Genomic DNA, 21,998 nt, shown 5'->3' on the forward strand with positions numbered 1-21,998 from the left:
AATTTAGAGCCAAACTGGGAAGGACCTTACAAGCTCGTTGGGATCAGTAACACTGGAACTTACAAACTAGCAGAGCTTAAGGGAAACCTAATCAAGTGGACCTGGCATGCCACCGCGCTTAAAAAATGCTACATGTAATATGGAAAATAGGAGACTTGATCAATCACCTACTTTGTCTATACTTACATGTAATTACTAAACAACGCGCCTTTGTAGGTCGAGCGTGTACTGCACTATTGTAAACTCGTTTTTCGATTATATTAAAGCATTAAGTCATTTTCGGTTATGATTTCACGTGCCTCTCAGAGCAGAATAGCTTTATGATTTGAACTGCACGCGCACAGTAAAATACTAGCGCGTTCCTGCCTACTCAAGGGATGACTTTCCCTAGCTCCCGCGCGGCAGAATTCTGTTTGGCGACAGACTAGACTTATTACCGGAGAGCAACGGTCATTGGGTTGACCTAGTTCCATCCGAGCAGACCTAGGGATTTACGAGTCATGACTATAAACAAAAAAGCGTTGGTCGCGCTTGACCACAGTCCCAAACTAACGTTTGGAAGACTCTTCGACGCGACTACGAGCACGCGATCCAAGTGTGTGTTGAGTGCACATCAGCACACATGAGGGTTAGTGACGACACTCCAAGAGTATAAAACAACAATAATTACCAGTAATGAAACAAGAATACGAGCAGCAATTGCTTCACAAGCTCACATCGCGATAATATATATTTTCTGTTTATGGCAAAAAAAAATACACATGTTACAAAATGTTACACGCGTCGTAACGCATTATGACATTACAAAGCAAAATTACAACTTAGAATCTACCAACTCTCGCGCCGATACTCAGGGGTTGCGTAACAACTCCTCAAGTCGGGGAATAGGGATGTGGTGTAGCGCTCTGCAGGCCTCCCTAGCAACTTTTCGAGCTCCAGGAATGAGGCAGTCTCGGATAGCTTTGGGAAGAATAGTGGGCACCTGAATATGTTCCTTTACGATATCCCAAAAGTGAAGACGCTCGACATCCTGTATAGCTTTTAAAGCGCTCTCATAGAGATCATTTACGGCAACGATATTTAAAGCATGATCCACTATACGAGGAAGACCCGCCTTTAGCACCTCAAACTCGTGAACAGCCGACCTCGCTCGCTGCTCCGACTCGGCGCATTGTGCGCGTAGCACACGAATAGTTTCCTCATGATCGCCATTCTGAAGGTTAGCACGATCTAGTTGCGCCTGAATATTTTTATTAGCCTGATGCGCCTTATCGAGCTTGTCGCAAAGGCGCATTATGGTATCCCTCATCACGGAGAATTCATCATCGGAAGACTCATTGCTCGGCCTGGGGCTCTGGACGTTCTTACCCTTACAAGAGCCAGCCGAGTTCGGGCGCTGCTTTTCAACAGAGGAGTCACTATCGATCTGAATGGGAGATGGATGAGGTCTATTCGCGCTCCCTCTCGCGTTACTACCACGCCCGTCATCTGTATAAGAATAACAACAAATAAGTAATGCCGAAGTACAAACAGAACAAGTAGCAAAGGAGGTGTGCAACATACCAGTACGAGCGCGCTTTGATGGGGAAGAAGCAGCAGATCTTTTACTCTTCTTCGGAGCAAGCGCGCCACGATGTGGCGGAACAAGTTTACAACGAGGACATCGCTTGGGCAAGTCAGCATATTGTGCCACAACCTTCTTCTTTTTCTTCTTGCGCGAAGGGCCAGAAGCAGAAGCTGCGGCGACGGGGCACTTTGTAGAAAAACCTTTCCCTAAAGGCATGCGATCCACCACTACAGAAGTAGAAGAAGAGAACTCGAGGTACTCGGAGAAAGAAATTGCTGTCAACAAAGGGAGCAGCGTTAGGGAAGGCGCAGAATAAAAGAAGGTAAAAAGCTCTACATACCTTGCAAATGGCGACTGAAGTGAGGATAATAGTTGGGATCTGGCCAGTGTTTAGATATCCCACCAGCATGCAGCACGCTGTTGCTATATGCACGTAAGGGAAGTGCACGACCTACGCATTTATCCAACATTGATCTTTCGCTTGAACTTAAAGGTGGCGCCGTATTTAAGCTACCATCAAAACCATATTGCCAAGCACTCACATTTGAGAACTCTAACGGAATGAAGGTGTCATCCACAAAAAAGTAACGCTCTTTCCAGTCGCGCGGAATCTCCTCCGATGGCTCGCCGGTAAAGCGAATATTGTCGCAGAAAGAAAACCAACCTGCATCAAGCCGTTTAAACGAAAATATGTTCTTGAACAAATTTACTGTGGGAACATAGTCGTGCGCCCTGCACCACATCTGAAAAACAACAATTCGGCAGGCGCTGTCAGGGTCCAGCTAACCCACGCCAATGTTAAAATGAGAAAGCACGCGCAAGATGAAATTCGTAGGCGGAATGCGCATATTCCCCCGCTCAAAAACTACACTATAAACGGCCACTTTTTCGCTAGGAGAACGGTTGGCCCGGTCTAAACGACCAGGAACGATGGGCGACAAAGATCTCATGGGAGGATAGCGCTTTGAGATATGCGCTACATATTCGGCAGAGATGGATGAAGGAATAGAGCCAACATTGGAAAAGTCAGCGCAGTAGGCCATGTCAGAAAGAAAAAAGCAAGAAGTGGAAAATGAAGGAAGAAAGTTCTATTTATAGAAGGGGAGAACGGTCATAATGGATCTTGACCGTACACGTGTCAGAAGACAGACAAAGGAGAGAATTTAATGCGACATGACGTGATGTGACGGCTGTCGCGTCACACCTGTCATGGAATTAATAGCAATTGAGTTTGACACCATGCGCAATACTTGCGCATAATATCGAACTGGGGGACTTAATGATACGCATACCCGATTGGCTCGTGTTGCGCATCACACTTGCACCATGTGCATATACTCTGCGTTATAGCACTTCTGGCGCAAGTAAATGTGCGCTAGTTGCGCCAACTTGAGAATGGCGCACTGCCTAAAAATGACGTGTCTAGTACTTGCCACGGTCTCTGTACAAGAGTCGACAGCTAATGGAAAAGGTAATAGTACTGTTCTCTGGTCCCCTCCAAGGAACGACCAGATAGTGCAGACAAGAAAGCAACGTGGAACACGTGGCTCCAATAAACGAACAGCACTGTAGCTATAAATAACGGACTCGAATCACAAGGCAAGGGGTTGGTTTTTCAAGAGGTTACACACATACTATTTTTAGTAACTACGTACAAACCAGTCGCGCTATTCATATAGCGCCTCTCTTACCCGCGCTACCGGATTTATAGCACTTCACTAGACATCCTAGATATACAGGTAACGTTCCTTGAACATAAATCCTACAACTCAAGGCGAGCCATCGTTGACCGGACTACCCGCCGATGGTGGGTCTACGTTTAACCACCCCTGCTGAGATCCTCATCTCGCAAGGGGTTATTCACGGTACCCCGGACCGGAGAGCTAAACTCAATTGACTCTTAAATCCCCCTTTCAATGATGTCAAGCATGGACCGAACCCGAACCAATTATTCTATGCTTGATCAATGACTTTCTCTACCTTTAGGGTGGTGAAATGATGTTCCTTTATCCTAAGGTAGATGGATGATTGTTTACATCTCACCTCTGCGGACCTCATATTCACATGATTTGAAATTGTTGTTGTTGTAACTTGTAAGAGTTTGATTGTGTGGTTGATATGGTTTCTAATATGCTTGAGTTGAAGTTTTAGGGTCGGATTTCAGGCGTACAAATGTGCAATTGTACAGGTTCAAAATTTAAAAGAGTAAAAAATATAACCCAACAATATATGTTCCATTATTTCTAATGTTTTGAAAATATTACATTTTTTTAAGTATGATTGAACTAATTTTCTTGTATATATTAAAAAATTTCATACGCAAAAGGTCTCTTTTTGTTTATTGAACGTTTTTGTTTATTGAACGTGACCTCCTAAATTTAACATACAGCCGTGTAAAGTATCCTCAAGAATGAACTATGAGTTCATGGCGCAATGATGTTTTGGGAAATGTTAGGATTTTGTTACTGTTTGTGTATTTTCTATTCACTCCCCAAATGTTCCATTTCACTCGCAATAAAGGCATACTCCAAGGATGACATGGTGAAACCAAACCATGCAAGCTAACCGCTTTCTTGCGGTACAAGTCAGAAATGAGTCATATCGTCAGGGAGATCAAGAAGTGCGTATCTCGAGTAAACTAATTAAAAAATATGTTTGTACTTTTAGTGGTTGACATGACAGATTTCGATCTATAGAGCTTAACAAAAAGAAGACATGTGAGACTGTAACAATCAATGAGACCCTTTTAACCATGGTGATTGTTGGTGTGGTAGCTGAATACTCTTTACGCTCAACACTGTATTATATTTAATTTTATATCATATTATATAGGTGGGTTATTATAATCGAGTATCACTTAAAACGGTGAGGTCAAAGCAGACTTCAAATCTCAGTCACTAAATATATAATTTAAGATCGTTAAGGTGAAAACAAAAACAAAACAAAACTCCGTTGAGAAGTCTATCAGCTATTGAGAATAAGAAACCTGATTACCAACTAAATATCTTCAACAAACTCAAGAAGATCATCAAGTTCCTGCTTCAAGGATGAGATCTTTTGCTGGATTGCAGCCACACGATTCTCGATATCCCGTCCCCCAGATTTTTTCTCATAAGAGTCGACAACGGTTGTGTGTTTTAACATAATCTTTTCTTGTAGATCTCTCTCTTTCAAAACCAACTCCTCCACCTGCACACCACACCAAGCATTATATCAACCGAAAAGATAAAAGATTTTTTTTTTTTTTTTTTTGACAGCGATTGGGATCACCCGAGGGGATATACATCTAATTCTAATTCTAATTAAATCTAAAACAGCATAAATGAGCCTAAGATGTAAGAGTAGGACCCACATAGTAAAAAAAAAATTTAGTGTGTGTGTTTGATAAGCTATATATCTAATATAAAATCTAAAACAACAAAATTGAGCTTGAGAAATAGGGGCAGGACCCACAAAGTGGAAAAAAATTAGGGTGCGAGATTGTCTTTTAATTGAATTGAATGGTCCAGCATTGAATGTTGATCCGTTCAGCATTCGGTGCGTTTGTTACATACATCTAAATGAGATAATGTTGAACCATTCAGCAATCTGTGCCATTCAAAGTTGAAATACTACGTTGAATGCCTGATCCGTTCAGTGCGTTTGTTACAGACATCTAAATGAGATGATGTTGAACCATTTAACAATTTGTGCTATTCAGAGTTGAAATACTCTATTACCCATTCATTACCTTCATTTCTTTTAACATCCTCCTTAAATTATATCTAGAACACTTATCAAACAATTAGGTTCTTTTATTTATTCATCTAAAGATTATCATTCAGAACTAAGTTCAATCAAAACCTTTGATACATTCATACTTGAATCATTTAGTGCTTAATCATTTTGTTTTATCAAAATGCACGCTTAGTAAATGACTATAGATGCGGTTAAAGATACTATCAAACCTTAGGTAATATATGTGTAGCTTGAGGAGAGGATTGTAGGAGAGCCAAAAGGGGCTTCAAATCTTTGGAAAGATCTTTCAACCAACTGTCAGCAGATTTACGAACTGCTTTACAAACTTGTACATCACCTGTTCTCGAAAGTTCCCGTAATGAAGCTTCTAGTTTATCATGGATCGATAAACAACGGTTAATGATATCTTGGAGCTGCTGAATAGTTGCCAGCACCTGGAAAAAATTAACCATCTAGCATTCAGTAATTTTCTTATAAGTTGTATTAGTTATGAACTGAATGTAGTGTTCCAATACCTCATCCCATTGTTGTTTTGCTAAATATGAAGAAGACGACTTTGAGATGGTGAAGTCAGCATGCATATAGATAATGCAAGCAACAAATAGGGAGAAAAACCCGAATATTAACATCAACGGTTCTGTTAGTAATGAAATGTTGCTGAACTTGTAGTGGACCTGAAATGACAAGGGCCAGTAATATAATTTGACTTACTGAAGTTAACTTTTTCAACGTTAGATGAAACCGGTTATTTAATTATTGATAAACAGATTCTGATTTTAATAATGTGATAGTTGCTGTATGCCATACCAATGTAAGCTTTTGATTTCAGTGTATCTTTTTGTGTGGATCTAATTACACAATTTCAAGTAAATATCGTTTGTATATATATATTTATAAAATAAAAAGGTTCGTGGGGTGTAACCACTAACCAGTGGCGATTCTATGATCAAAACTTAAAGGGGTCATATACGATTTATGTGGTACTTTATAATTTTGTTTTTTTATATAATGAATGTTTACTTTTTTGTAACCATTACTTTTAAATGTATATGGGATCCTATCTTTAAAATTTAATATTGTCATGTACAATTTGACTATTAATTTATAAAAAAAAAATAAAAATTCCAAACTAGTGGGGCCCAAGATGTTGGACCAATCTTGACATAAAGTAATAGTTAGAGGTTTATTTTGTTAAATTATATCTCAAATGGATTTGAGGAGGTGGAACGTGTGAACGAAGAACAAGTGGGCTAGCCGTCATTGTTTTCAATTTTGCTTCTTCCTTGATTTGTTCTAATATATTCTAGACTTTATTGTCCTAGATTATTCTAGACTTGCTTAATGGACATAATTAATCAACTATAAATAGGGATAGTTGCTCTATGTAACAGGAGGATTGTAATAAGAGTTTTTCTATAATTTCTATAATTGGAGAAGGATTTCCAATAAGTTCTTGTTCTTAAATTTTACTATTCTGTCTTCATAATCTGGTACCAAATTTCTTCAATTGGTATCAAAGCTAAGTTACAAAAGGGATCGTGTTGTTGATCAAAAGGACTAGATCAATCACCAGATTCTAAGACGGAAAAAAAATACGAGCATCGATCGAAGACCAGATTCATGGGGGATATTATCAATACCTCGACTGCAATCAAGGATACCAACCATCTTACTTTCCAGTGCCCTATCCTAACTGCGACCAATTATTCCATCTTGTCGCTTAGGATCAAAGCGATTTTTAAGGCACATGGAATCTGGGAATCAATTGAAACTGGAACTGATGTCGATCAGAAAAAGGATAATGCTGCAATCGCTTATCTGTATCAGTCTTTACCTGAAGACTTGATTCTTCAAGTTGCAGGTTGCACCCATGCAAAGGAAATCTGGGATGCAATCAAGACCCGTCACCTTGGAGTTGAACGAGTAATGGAGGCTAGGCTTCAAACTCTTAAAGCTGAATTTGAAGCAGCAAGGATGAAAGATAACGAAAAAATTGATGATTTTGCAGCAAAACTTTCTGGAATTGCCTCAAAATCAGCTGCACTTGGAACCGTCATTGAGGAAACCACATTGGTGAGAAAAATATTAACTGTCATACCAGAAAAATTCTTAAATATGGCAGCCACTATCGAACAACTGGTTGATCTCAAAACGGTGAAATTCCAGGAAATTGTGAGTAGGCTAAAAGCTTATGAAGAACGAACCAGTCTAAAGAATACAAATAACAGCCATGACCAACTTCTGTTGTCTTATGAAGAATGGGACTCAAGAAAGAAAAGGGAAACCAGCTTTGGTCGAGGTCGAGGGAATGGCCAAGACACCCGGGGTAGGGGCCGAGGTCGTGCACAATACTCTCCTGCTGGAAGACAAACAACCGAAGGTTTAACTAAAGATCGATCCAAGCTGCAGTGTTTTCGATGTGATGCATTTAGACACTTCTCATCGGATTGTCCAACACGAAAGAAAAGAGAACAAGCAAATTTGACTCAAGCTAGATCAACCGAACTACCAGTGGCTAATGATGACAGACCTGCACTATTGATGTCCGTAGCCAATCAAAGAAGCGAGAAGGAAGTAATTCATCTAAGTGAAAAGAAGGTTTTTCCAGCAAAGTATGAGTCACATGATGGTGGAGAAAACATGTGGTACTTAGATACTGGAGCAACAAACCACATGACAGGAAACAAAGGACTGTTTTCAAAACTTGATATGGATATTGGTGGTACAGTGAGATTTGGGTATAACTCGTGTGTAGATATAGAAGGAAGAGGATCTATTCTTTTAGCATGTAAGAATCGTGAACAACGTTTGTTGACCGACATACTTTATATCCCATACTTAAAGACTAACATATTTAGTCTTGGGCAAGCTGAAGAAGGGGGTTGTGTAATCTTGATCAAACATGGTTTCTTATATATGTTTGAGGTAGATGGATCGCTGCTAATGAAGGTTCAAAGGTCCCCTAATCGGTTGTATAAATTTAATCTGGACGTTGGGACACCAATCTGTCCACAGGTCAAGATTGATGATCCAGCATGGTTGTAGCATGCCCGTCTAGGTCATGTGAACTTTGATACAATAAAGCGGCTAGGGACCAACAATCTAGTTGATGGAGTGCCGGTTATTGATCACCATACACAGATGTGCGAAGCATGTTTAGCAGGGAAACATTCACGACAAAGTTTTCCTGTTCAGACAACTTTTAGAGCCCAAAATCCACTGGAACAGGTTTATGCAGATCTGTGCGGACCCATATCCCCTGCCTCCCAAGCTGGAAACAGGTACGTTCTGCTGATTGTTGATGATCACAGTAGGTTTATGTGGTCTTTCATGTTAAAAACCAAAGGAGAGGCGTTTGAGCAATTCAAGAAATTCAAGGCGATTGCTGAAAATCAATATGGAAGGAAAATAAAGGTCCTTAGAACTGATCGGGGAGGAGAATTTACATCCAACAAGTTCAATCAGTATTGTGATTATGCTGGAATCACAAGACAGTTGACTGCACCTTACACGCCACAGCAGAATGGTATCGTTGAAAGGCAAAATCGAACAGTGATGAGCACAACAAGGAGTATTCTTAAAGCAATTGATATGCCACAAAGTTTCTGGGCTGAAGCAGTACGTCACTCGGTTTATGTTCTAAACAGGTTGCCCACGAAGATTCTGAAAAATCAAACACCATATGAGGCTTTAAAAGGAAGAAGACCAAATCTTGATCATTTACGGGTGTTTGGATGTGTTGGATATGTGAAAGTACCTTCAGATCAAGTAAAAAAACTTGATGACAGAAGTATTCCTATGGTTTATTTAGGAATTGAACCAGGAACTAAGGCACATCGTATGTATGATCCTGAGAAGATGAAAATAGTAATCAGTCGAGATGTGGAATTTGATGAAGCACGCAAATGGGATTGGCATTCCGGGGTAGAATACAATCAAGAACCTAATCACAAAGGAGAATTCGTGATACATATAAACCCCGGTGAAGTTGTCTCAGCTGATCAAAATTCCGAAAATGGGCCTACTGAACCAGGCAGCCCAAATAGCTCATATAGCCCACAAAGCAGCAACTCCTCGAGTCGAGGAAGATCGACCAATGAGGAAAGCATAACCCATTCTGATGTTAGCAGTCCTGAAACAACAGTAAAACAGCGAGGACCTAGGATGTCTCGTCTCTCGACAGATACAGTCAATGAGTCAGATCCATCTATGGGAGAAGAGGAGACATATGATGATACACCACCACGAGGTTGGAAAAATCAAACTGATATATATGATCTTCTTACTGAAGGAGAACCAACAAATTTCAGGGAAGCTACAAGATATAAAGAATGGCAGCAAGCTATGGAAGATGAAATAGCTTCTATTGAAAGAAATAATACTTGGGAGTTAATGGATCTACCCCCGGGACACCGACATATTGGACTGAAATGGGTATACAAAATTAAAAGGGATGCAAAAGGAAATGTCACACGACATAAAGCACTGCTAGTTGCCAAAGGCTACATCCAAACACATGGTGTATACTTTGACGAGGTATTCGCACCCGTAGCTAGACTTGAGACTGTTAGACTTATTCTAGCTTTGGCAGCCCAAAGAGGGTGGGATGTACATCATTTAGATGTTAAAACAGCATTTCTACACGGTGACCTAAAGGAAGAAGTCTTTGTATCTCAACCGGAAGGTTTTGTGATAAAGGGGAAGGAACAAAAGGTGTACAGACTGTCAAAGGCTCTCTATGGCTTGAAGCAAGCCCCACGTGCTTGGAATACAAAATTAGATGGAGTTCTAAAGGAATATGGATTTCAAAGGTAATAACCCGGAGAAAATCAAACAATTCAAAAGGCAAATGGAAGATAAATTCGAGATGAGTGATCTGGGTTTACTTTCTTATTATCTCGGACTCGAAGTAATACAAGGCATAGATGGAATAAAAATTCATCAATCAAGATATGCTAAAAGAATCCTAGAGGAAGCAGGAATGTGGGAGTGCAATTCCACCAAATATCCAATGGGACCAGGTCTGAAGTTGATGAAAGATGATGGCAAAGCATTTGTTAATGCAACTGAATACCGAAAAATAATTGGATGCCTTCGGTATTTAACTCATACACGGTTGGATCTTGCATACTCGGTGGGATATGCAAGTAGGTATATGCAAACTCCTAAAATTACTCATCTTCAAGCTGTTAAGCAAATTCTCAGGTACTTAAAAGGTACAGTAGACCTGGGTATTCACTATCGAAGGAATGGTAGCAATAACCTACTTGAATTTAGCGACAGCAGCTTCTCGGTGGACCCAGATGATGGAAAGGGTACTACTGGATTAGTGTTCTACTTTGATGATGGACCTATTGCTTGGAATTCACAAAAACAACAAGCAGTGGCCTTATCATCCTGCGAAGCAGAATTTATGGCTGCTACTGCAACAGCTTGTGAAGCAATATGGTTAAGAGGACTCTTAGCTGAAATAACTGGAAGAAAAGAAGAACAAGTTGTGATCAAAGTTGATAATAAGTCAGCAATATCATTGATGAAAAATCCAGTATTTCATGGAAGAAGTAAGCATATCGACACACGGTATCATTTCATACGAGAGTGTGTTGAAAAGGAGAATATTAAAGTTGAACACATCAGTGGGGATCAACAACGGGCTGATATTCTTACAAAAGCATTGCCGAAGTTAAAGTTTGCTGAAATGAGAGAGATTCTTGGGGTTCAAAGGATTGAAGACTCAAAGAAATAAATGATGACTCAAGGTCAAGATTGGAGGGGTGATTGTTGGACCAATCTTGACATAAAGTAATAGTTAGAGGTTTATTTTGTGAAATTATATCTCAAATGGATTTGAGGAGGTGGAACGTGTGAACGGAGAACAAGTGGGCTAGCCGTCATTGTTTTCAATTTTGCTTCATCCTTGATTTGTTCTAATATATTCTAGACTTTATTATCCTAGATTATTCTAGACTTGCTTAATGGACAAGATTAATCAACTATAAATAGGGATAGTTGCTCTATGTAATAGGAGGATTGTAATAAGAGTTTTTCTATAATTGGAGAAGGATTTCCAATAAGTTCTTGTTCTTAAATTTTACTATTCTGTCTTCATAATCTGGTACCAAATTTCTTCACAAGAGACCCACACATCCTATTTACTGTTGAGGTGTAGGCTTCTTTAATCGACAGATTACTTGATGACCAAGTTAGGGTTTGGCCAGCCCTAATTTGTTTGGGCCGATTTTAGGTTTACTTAGATTAGGGTTTTGCTTAATCCTTTTCTATAAATACTCTCTCATTGTACTTGTAAATTATCACCTCCAAAAATTAATAAAATACTCTCTAGTTCCAAAGTGGATGTAGGTTTCACATCGAAACTGAACCCCTATAATTCTCGTGTCTTTATTATTTTCTGTGTTTTATTATTCCGGCTATTGTGTGTGTGAGATTATTTTCGCAAGTTATCTCCTAACAACTGGTATCAGAGCCAAGGTTCTAAACACTAGCCGATTGCATCCGATTGCATCAGGTCTGTTGCTGCTATTACAGACCGAGTCTGCTGCTGCTGCTGTTACAGATCAGTTCGATCTGCTGCTGCTATTTTTTTTTTAATCTAGGTTAAACCCTAGCCGTTAATTATAGCAGCCCTAACAGCTAATCCAGACCTGCTGTTTTTTTTTGTTCTAACAGCCGCTGCTCAAGAACCATAGCTGATTACAGCCGTTTACAAGTCAAACCCTAGCCGTCACCAACAGCTGCTGCTGTTACGATTAAGCCCCCTGCAGCAGATCACGGCCGGCTGCCGCCATTTTTTTTCTGGTCATCACAGCTGCTACTGTTTCACAGGAGTGTTTTCTTTGCTGCTGTCCACTAGATCTAATAAAGCTTTTACAATGGCAGAAGAAGGAAGGATTAAAATCGATAAGTTTGATGGGCAAGATTTTGGGTGGTGGAAGATGCAGGTTGAAGACTTGTTATGTCAGAAGGATCTGATAGATGCTTTGAATGAGAATAAACCAGAAAAATTGAAAGACGATGAATGGAAGACGCTTGACAGGAAAGCCCTAGCTGTTGTCAGGCTCACGCTGACAAAAAGTGTTGCCTTTAACATTGTGAACGAAACCACTACACATGGTTTAATGAAGACCTTAGCAAATATGTATGAGAAGCCGTCTGCTTCTAACAAGGTGTTTTTGATCAGACAGTTGGTAAACACCCGGTTGAAAGAAGGTGCTTCAGTAACAAATCATGTTAATAACTTCAACAATATTCTCTCGGTTACTGTCAGTTGATATCAAGTTCGATGACGAAGTCAAAGCTCTTCTATTATTATCTTCGTTACCTGAAAGCTGGTCAGGATCAGTCACAGCTATCAGTGGATCTACAGAGTCATCAAAGCTCAAGTTTGAGAGCATTCGTGATTTTATTCTTGGAGAAGATATAAGAAGAAAGAGTTCAGGAGAACCATCAGGAAACTTGTTGAGCACAGAAGAGAGGGGTAGGAGAAAAGGCAGAAGTAACACTACCAGGGGCAGGTCAAAGTCAAGAAGGAGGAGTGTGTTGAGAACGAGGAATGATATTAAATGTTGGAATTGTCAGGAGACTGGACACTTCAGAAACCAGTGCACTAAGCCAGTAACATCATCAAAGCCAAAGGAAGTTAATGCTGCAGTTGCAACAGATGATTATGATAACGTCCTTGTTTGCTGCATTGATAATACAATTGATGCATGGGTTATGGATTCAGGAGCATCGTTTCATGCTACCCCAAGTCCACATTTGATGAAGAATCTACGAACAGGTAACCTTGGTAAAGTTCGTTTGGCTAATGATCATTGTCTTGACATTACAGGGATTGGAGACTTAAGAGTTAAAGACCTCTTTGGGCACTAATTGGACCTTGGAAAATGTCCGAGTTATTCCTGGCCTAAAGAAGAAACTAATCTCTGTTGGACAGCTTGATGATCAAGGATATAGTGTGCTATTTGGTGAAGGTCAGTGGAAAGTAATAAAGGGGAACTTAGTAATAGCCAAGGGTAAGAAGAGAGGCACTCTTTATATGGCAGAAGTTCCAGCTAATGAAGTAAATGCAGTTTCCAATGATCGTAGCTTAACCAGTCAGTGGCACCAACGTTTAGGTCACATGAGTGACAAAGGAATAAAAATGCTAGTGTTTAATGGTAAAATTCCTGGTCTAAAGAGAGTTGAATCGGACTTTTGCGAGTCATGTGTTCTAGGAAAGAAGGTCACCTTTGCAAAAGCAGGCAGAACCTTAAAGGCTCAGAAGTTGGAGCTAGTACACACGGATGTGTTCGGGCCTACTCCTGTTTCTTCATTGGGAGGAGCACGCTATTATGTTACTTTCATTGACGATTCAACACGCAAGGTATGGGTTTACTTTCTTAAAAATAAATCTGATGTATTTGAAGCTTTTAAGAAATGGAAATCTGCTGTTGAATTATCTTGTGATTTGAAGGTAAAATGCTTGAAGTCGGATAATGGAGGAGAATACATCAGCACCGAATTCGTTAACTATTGTGCTGATCATGGCATTCGGATGATCAAGACGGTTCCAGGTACTCCACAACAAAACGGAGTTGCAGAAAGAATGAATCGTACTTTAAATGAGAGAGCACGTAGCATGAGACTTAATTGTGGGCTACCAAAGACTCTATGGGCTGATGCAGTAAGCACTGCCGCTTATTTGATCAACCGTTCTCCATCAACTCCGCTTGATTTCAAAATACCCGAAGAAGAATGGAGAGGTAAAGCAATCAGTTATGAGCATCTAAAAATCTTTGGGTGCAGTGCATATGATATTAATAAAGATGGTGACAAACTTGATGCAAAAGCAAAGAAGTACGTGTTCATTGGTTATGGGGGAGACGACGTGGGTTACAGGTTATGGGATAACAAGGGAAAACATGTTATCAGAAGTAAACATGCCACCTTCAATGAAGCAGAATTGTACAAGGATTTCAACTCAACACCAAAAGAAAAAGAATCAGTTGAATTTGAGGTTGACACAGAGACAACTAGAGAAGATGAAAGGGAAACTCCAGAGTGTGAAACTGAAGTTCCAGTGGGAGTTCCTAACAGTGGAAGCTCGGAGTCTGATCACGAGCAGACTTCAGATAGTGGGAGCTCAGACTCTGATGATGAGCAGACCCCACAGCCCCCATCACAATCTGACCAGTCCAATTGGGTCAGGAGATCTACACGAGTCACAAGACAGCCAAACAGGTTTAGTCCAACAGTTAACTATCTTCTTTTGACAGAAAATGGGGAACCAGAAAGTTATTCTGAGGCAATGAAAGTGAAAGATTCGTTCCAGTGGGAGCAGGCTATGAAAAGCGAGATGGAATCTTTATTGAAAAATCAAACTTGGAGGTTAACCAAGTTACCACCAGGAAAAAGGGTCTTACATAATAAATGGGTTTTCAGAGTCAAAGATGAAGCGGATGGTTCTAAACGATACAAAGCAAGATTAGTTGTCAAAGGATTTCAACAAAAGAAAGGAGTCGACTATGCTGAAATCTTTTCTCCAGTAGTGAAGATGACGACTATCAGATTGGTTCTAAGTATGGTTGCAACAGAGAAGTTACACTTAGAACAGTTGGATGTTAAAACAGCCTTCCTGCATGGCGACATTGAAGAAGACATTTACATGTCTCAACCAGAGGGGTTTCGTGTCAAAGAAAAGGAGTGTCTTGTGTGTAATCTAAAGAGAAGCTTGTATGGTTTGAAACAAGCTCCCAGACAGTGGTACTTGAAATTTGATAATTTCATGGAGAAGACAGGATACGTGAGAAGTTCTACAGATCATTGCTGTTATTTGAAGAAGTTCAAGAGCTCCTATATTATATTGCTTCTTTATGTCGATGATATGTTAATTGCAGGTTCTGATATGGTTGAAATACGCAATTTGAAGAAGCAATTATCTAGAGAATTTGAAATGAAGGATCTCGGGCCAGCTAAGCAGATTCTCGGTATGAGTATATGCAGGAATAAAGATGGGTCAGTTTCTTTATCTCAAGAAAAGTATATCCGCAAGGTTCTTGAAAAGTTCAGAATGAATGGTGAGTCTACAAAGCCAAGAAACGCACCGTTGGGAAGTCATCTAAAGCTTTCTAAACATCAGTCTCTTAAAACTGAAGTAGAAAAAGCAGAAATGGCTAAGGTTCCTTATGCATCCGCAGTGGGTAGTCTAATGTACGCTATGGTGTGTACAAGACCTGATATAGCACATGCAGTTGGGATGGTTAGTCGCTTTATGTCAGCTCCGGGGAAAGAACATTGGGAAGTAGTGAAGTGGATACTGCGGTATTTAAAGGGTACTCCCAAAGTTTAAGTTGGGTTATGTTTCAAGGGCAGGGATACTACTCTCAGAGGTTATTCTGATGCAGATTTGGGTAGATGCAATAATACCTTCAAGAGCACCACCGGGTATGTTATAGGAGGAACAGCAGTGAGTTGGATGTCTAGGCTTCAAAAGAGCGTGGCTCTATCTACTACTGAAGCAGAATACATGGCCTTAACTGAAGCCAGTAAAGAACTAGTATGGTTGAAGACATTCATGAAAGAACTTGGCAGCAAACAGACAGAATTTGTCTTATATTGTGATAATGAGAGCGCAATTAAGTTAGCAAAGAATCCAGTCTATCATGCTAAGACGAAGCATATTGGCATGAAGTATCATTTTATCAGAGAACGGATAAGCAATGGAACATTTAATCTGGAGAGCATTCCAGGTTCAAAGAATCCAGCAGATATGTTCACCAAACCAGTAACGCTGGATAAGTTGAAGCTGTGCATAGCTTCAACTGGCCTTCAGGAACATTGAAGAGAAGGCAGGAACTAGAGAGAGAAGAGATGAGTTGAGTCTTGCATTACAAAAGTACAAGAGTGCAGATCGATGATATTCGAAGCCTCCAAGTGGGAGATTGTTGAGGTGTAGGCTTCTTTAATCGGCAGATTACTTGATGACCAAGTTAGGGTTTGGCCAGCCCTAATTTGTTTGGGCCGATTTTAGGGTTACTTAGATTAGGGTTTTGCTTAATCCTTTTCTATAAATGCTCTCTCATTGTACTTGTAAATTATCACCTCCAAAAATTAATAAAATACTCTCTAGTTCCAAAGTGGATGTAGGTTTCACATCGAAACTGAACCACTATAATTCTCGTGTCTTTATTATTTTCTGTGTTTTATTTTTCCGGCTATTGTGTGTGTGAGATTATTTTCGCAGGTTATCTCCTAACATTTACAATCGCCACTGAGTGTAACCTTTATGCCCAAAAAACAATAAACTTCATAATGGATAAAAAAAAAAAAAAAAAAATCTCTGGACGAAAACTAACAGTAACTATAAACACCTTTATCACATAAATTTAAAATCCAATATACTGTGATAAGAATACCTGGAAATACTGGTTGTGTTCTGGGATAACATTAACCTTTTCCACTACAATCGTTGGTCTACCAGCAATATCCAAATGAGAATATGTCGTCTGAAGAAGAGCATCACATAATCACATATCACATAAAAATATAAAATAAAGAACTTTGATAAAATAGGGCACTAATAGTTTTCCACACCTCTTGGGACTGTTTTACAGGAAACGGGATCGAAACAGATATATCTTTTGATCCTTCAGGCAAAACAACCTGCATTTAATTAAAAAAAAAAAAGTGAATCAACAAAGATAAATTTAAAAGACTTAAAGTTCAAGTTTGATGTTTAAACAATTTTTAACAAATACCTTCAATGTAAGATTTTCCACAAGCACATCATTCATGGGGGAACCAAATGTAAAATTAAGGAAGCGGGTTCCACCTGACTGAAACAAGTAGTCTCGCAGAGGCAAACCATATCCGATGGTGAATGATGTTTTCCAACCACCAAACATTGGATATCGAGGTTCAATTTCGAGAAGTGTCTGCAATTTAAAAGGATACTTTGTAAGAAAACTAGTAGAGGTATCAAATGGGCAGTCCAGGTTAGAAAACTAGTCAAAACGGGTAAATTATGTACAGGGCAGGTCAAGCTAGTTTACCCAAAACCCTCTATTTTCTCAATAATTATTATAAATTTGATTAAAAGAACATTATTTTAACAATAATCTAGTTTATTGAGTAAATGATCTAGGAGGTTTTATACATTAGTGATGTGTGTTTGATAATGTGTTAGATAATGTGCTTGATTTTACCCATTTGACCAATTAGTGATGTAATGTAACCTGAATCTACCGTTTAAAAGTAACTGGATTGAAATTGCTACCATCAGAACTTGGATGGACTTCAAATTGATCATAATGAACACAATATACCTTGCTTGAATCCCCGTATATATTAGAAGTTGAAATATTGCCGATGGCATCTCTATAATATATAGAATGGGCTCTTGGTGGTAACATTGCAATAAGATTTCTAAATGCCGATGCACCTCGCACATTCGGTCTGGCCTGGAAGTCCAGCCTGAGAATAGTTGACACATAGTTGTGAAAGTCAAGCTTTAAGTCAACAAAAGGATGCTTAGATATAATGCTTTCTAAAAGTGAATTTGCATTGCTAAAATCAGATAGTTTTTGGAGTACGGATGTGTTTTTGCTGTTCCAAGTTGTAAGAAAAAGATAATCATTTTCTATAGTGGCACATACTGGTTATTTAAGAAGTAAATACAATAAAGATTTGACAGTTTTAACTTGATACATATTGGTATGTTTGGTAGAACTAGTTGGTAGCTGGTAGCTTTTTAGATGTATTTAGGTGTTTGGCAAAGTAGCTGGAACTCATAAAACAAAGAGTAAATAAAATACAAAAAGCTAGGAGCTTTTTCTCAAATGCTAGTTCTAGGAGCTTCTAGCTTTTTCCCTCCATATAAAAGCTTTAAGCTCGTTTAACCAAACAAAGCTTTTTTATTAGATACAAGCTTTTTCATAAAAGCTAGAAGTTAGAAGCTCGGAAAAGCTCCTTACCAAACATACCCATAATATAATGACCATAAAGGATATTTTTTTCAAGGAAATATGTCTTGAGAGATGACACTATCAATGTAAATCTCTCAAATTAGGTAATTTATTTCACCCTTTTTTAATCAGTTTGATTGCAGCAAACTAATTTCTCTTTACAAAACCCTAAAAAAACAAATAAACAGAAAAATAAAATGTGATACCTTGAAAATTCACCCGTGCTCTGAGCACCACCATGGATAAGGTTATAATGTTCCGTCACTTGTACATTACCCCAATGTGAGATCTCTATTTCTCGGACCAACTCTTTCGCAACCGCAAACGGCTTATTACTTGGAAAATGAATAACTACAGGCGAGTACGACAGAGCAGGTACATTTTCATAAGGACCGTATTTGATCTCTGAGCCAGAATACTTTGTATTCTCAAGCTTAGAATAGGATTCCACATTTTCACTGGGCAGTTTAACAATAACCGACTGGATTTTAACTTTATAAGGTGAGGTAAAATGTGAACTATCTTGGAACAAAAACAACTGAGGTTCAGCCTGAGTGATTTTCTCAGGAAATGGTTTTAACGAATGGGTAAAAACTGCCAATGCATCCATGTTTAAACTTTCTCCTTTACCCAAAGCTTTGGGTAACGATGCAACATACCAAATAAGTGACTGTGGTGAATTTTCAGGCTGTTTAACTGTAATTGGAAGATTGGTTGCAGAACCTCTATTTTTACCTCTACCTTCAGTGCTAACAGCAACCAAAAGCGCCAAATTGTTTGCTTGGTGTTCAGGAAACGTTAAAGATACCTCTGAAACTGGATCAGGACCAGTATTTTCCACCTGTAACCAATAGTAAAAATAATTTATTAAAACTAGATGCTATAGATTTACTGAGTATTAATTAGATACATTAGAGTTATATTAACACGCACCCTCAAGGTCAACGTCATCCGCACAATCTGTGAGGTCAAATCAATCTGCAACAGAAGATAAGATACTATCAGGTCATAACTACAAAATAGAAACATAATAAACTTGTAGCGATCAATACAGTTTATCTCTGTAATATTTTCCAGCATGATTATCTACTTTAGGAATAATCCGCATTCTAACACAATGTGTGTCAGTACGATTATCTACTTTGGGAGTGATTTGCATTCTAATGTAATTAATCTCACAGGCTATACATACACACAGTTTGTACCAAAATTTACGGTTAGTCTCACACTACACCTTGACGTAGGTGTCATAAGAGTAACGTGTTAAGAAATTGCAATCAATTAAGCTCGATTATCTACATTAGTAATGATTCACATTCTAACGTAATCAACCTCATTATTCTGAAACATATGTGTGTGTACACACGTATACATGTATACAAAATCTGTAGCAAAATACACATTTTATATATGTATATGTGGCTATTATATACAATTTGTAACAATATCTGTATCTATATATTCAGACTACTAAACCGTGACCTAGAAGTCAAAAGTCCAATATACTACCAAAATGCAATCAAGCTTAAATCGAATAAATATATATAGCTCAGATAAGCATATTTATGAAAAATTCGGATCTCGTTAAAATATTAATATTAATAAAATTGATTAGAAATCAAATGAAATAATACGAAAAGAAGGAAAAATTACCCGTCGATCGAGCTTGGTGATGACCAGATCGGAAAGCGCAGGGGCGAAATGTACGGAAGCTAATAGAAACACGAACAGATCGAATCGAAATCTACTCATGACTGTAATTTTAATTAAATCAAAAGTCGTATTGAATTAGGGTTTATGATATCAAAGTCAGAGTGAGAAATAAAAGAGAAGGTTGATTTTAGTAAGTTGGGACACTGATGTTATGCAAATGCACTAATGTGCGCCAATAGCGGCTTATTTTAGCTAGTAACTAGTATAGGGCGCTATTATTCATTTTTTTATTTTGTTTTTATGTATGTTTTTCTTTGTTTAATTTTCAATTTCAACTACCGTGCAAGACCCGTGAATTCACGGGATTTTAAAGAAAAAATTATTGAATAATATATTGTATTTGAAGAATGTTATTTAACCAAGATGTGGATGTTATATAAATAACATGTCGATAAAATAACATAATTCATTAAGTTCAACGAAATAGAAAACAATAATGTTTAATCGAATACTCAAAACAACCAGAATCCTTTACTATTCCTTTACTACTATTAGCTATATTCTACTTTCAAATACAAAATGACTTTTGACTCTGAAAAGTCAACCATTCTACACACATTTATAGAGAAAACTCTAACCATCAACTTTTTTATCCACATCCTTTTCTTGTAAAACAACTTCAACCCAATACCTTCCAGCAATGATAATACACTTTTTGCTATACAAATCACTGACCTCATTAGGAGTCATTGCCAAAGCACATAGCATAATCTGATATTTGACTCTTGAAAGTCAAGATGTTCTAAAGAATTCTATGTTGTTGTCAGTTTGTCACCATTTGTAACTTTCAAAAACCACAAATTTAAAACCATTATGAATTTTTCTGTTTATAACCTTCCCACTTATTGAAGCGACCTGTGACGACCCGAGAATTTCCGACCAAATTTAAACTTTATTTTTATTTGATTTCGACACAATAAGCAGAGGTTGTTATGTTGAGTCTCCAAAGTTTGAACTGTTTCATACATTCAATTGACCTTCGACCATTCTCGACGATTCACGAACAACAAATTATAAATAGATATGTGTGTATGTATATATAAATAATAATTCGAAATATAATTTGAAGTATTATATGATGTTGTTATAAAAAATTAATAAAATAAAAATAGGATATTATAATAATTATTATTTAAAATATATCTCTATATAAATAAAGTATATTAAAAATAAATATTAAATGGTTTTAATACTCGTTTGATGTTCCGATTGATATTAAGCAAGTTAAATTTAAACTTATTTAATTTTAAAATAAACGGTGATACGAAAATGAGATCTATGATTAAAAATGTATTTAGGAACTAATTATTGAATTTTAAAACTTTTTATATTTTACATGGGGTTGGGAGTGAATAGTTAATGTAATTTTTATTTAATAGTTAAAGATCAAATTTTTATACCATAATGATCAAAATAAATAAATATAGTTAATTTAAAAATATGGAATTTTTCTGAAGATTAATATCCGCCACTGATTAACAACGGAGCACGACGTAATATCCCGTGAATTGATCATTTTACCGGCTGCTAAATTATTTAATTTGTGATCTTCATTTACTGTGTTACTTTTTCATTTGATTGGTGTTTATTTCTTTTTCAATTGATTTATTGACTATCAATATTAGTAGTAAGTATTATAATTAAATAATATATAGATAGATATGTGTCGAGAGATATGTATGTAAATATATAGATGCATTTACATATTGAAAACACCATCCACCATCTTAATTTTTCTCTGCTACTTCTCCTTACTCCTCCCTTGATGACCATCGATCATCCACCACATAATTACTTGTTTCCTGATCGAATTACAAATCAAAACTCGAGTGTTACTTTCTATTTCGAAGATAACCAAATCAACCCACCACCTTTGTGATCTTTCTTCTCAACAACCCACATCAAATCTTCACAACCCACCATTTTTTCTCCATGATCACTTCCATCATCATCACAACCACCTTTGTCTCTTCCTCACTTCTATTCTCGTCTGATAACCATCATCACCCTACAACAAC

The 21,998-nt window shown here is 37.9% G+C and overlaps 1 protein-coding gene across 1 annotated transcript; it reads right to left on the reverse strand.

The window, feature by feature from the left end:
- Positions 1–4,376: 4,376 nt before the first annotated feature.
- On the reverse strand, positions 4,377–20,105 carry LOC139866365 (dolichyl-diphosphooligosaccharide--protein glycosyltransferase subunit 1A). The gene is made up of 10 exons (XM_071854594.1): positions 19,921–20,105; positions 19,201–19,245; positions 18,474–19,108; positions 17,629–17,776; positions 17,062–17,238; positions 16,898–16,966; positions 16,720–16,809; positions 5,821–5,979; positions 5,515–5,739; positions 4,377–4,756 (listed from the first exon to the last, which is right to left on the reverse strand). The coding sequence occupies exons 1-10, from the start codon at positions 20,017–20,019 to the stop codon at positions 4,565–4,567; spliced, it is 1,839 nt and encodes a 612-aa protein (XP_071710695.1). The 5' UTR covers positions 20,020–20,105; the 3' UTR covers positions 4,377–4,564.
- Positions 20,106–21,998: the final 1,893 nt, after the last annotated feature.

This window comes from Rutidosis leptorrhynchoides, chromosome 9, assembly GCF_046630445.1.
Source record: "Rutidosis leptorrhynchoides isolate AG116_Rl617_1_P2 chromosome 9, CSIRO_AGI_Rlap_v1, whole genome shotgun sequence".
NCBI classification, from domain to species: Eukaryota; Viridiplantae; Streptophyta; class Magnoliopsida; order Asterales; family Asteraceae; genus Rutidosis; species Rutidosis leptorrhynchoides.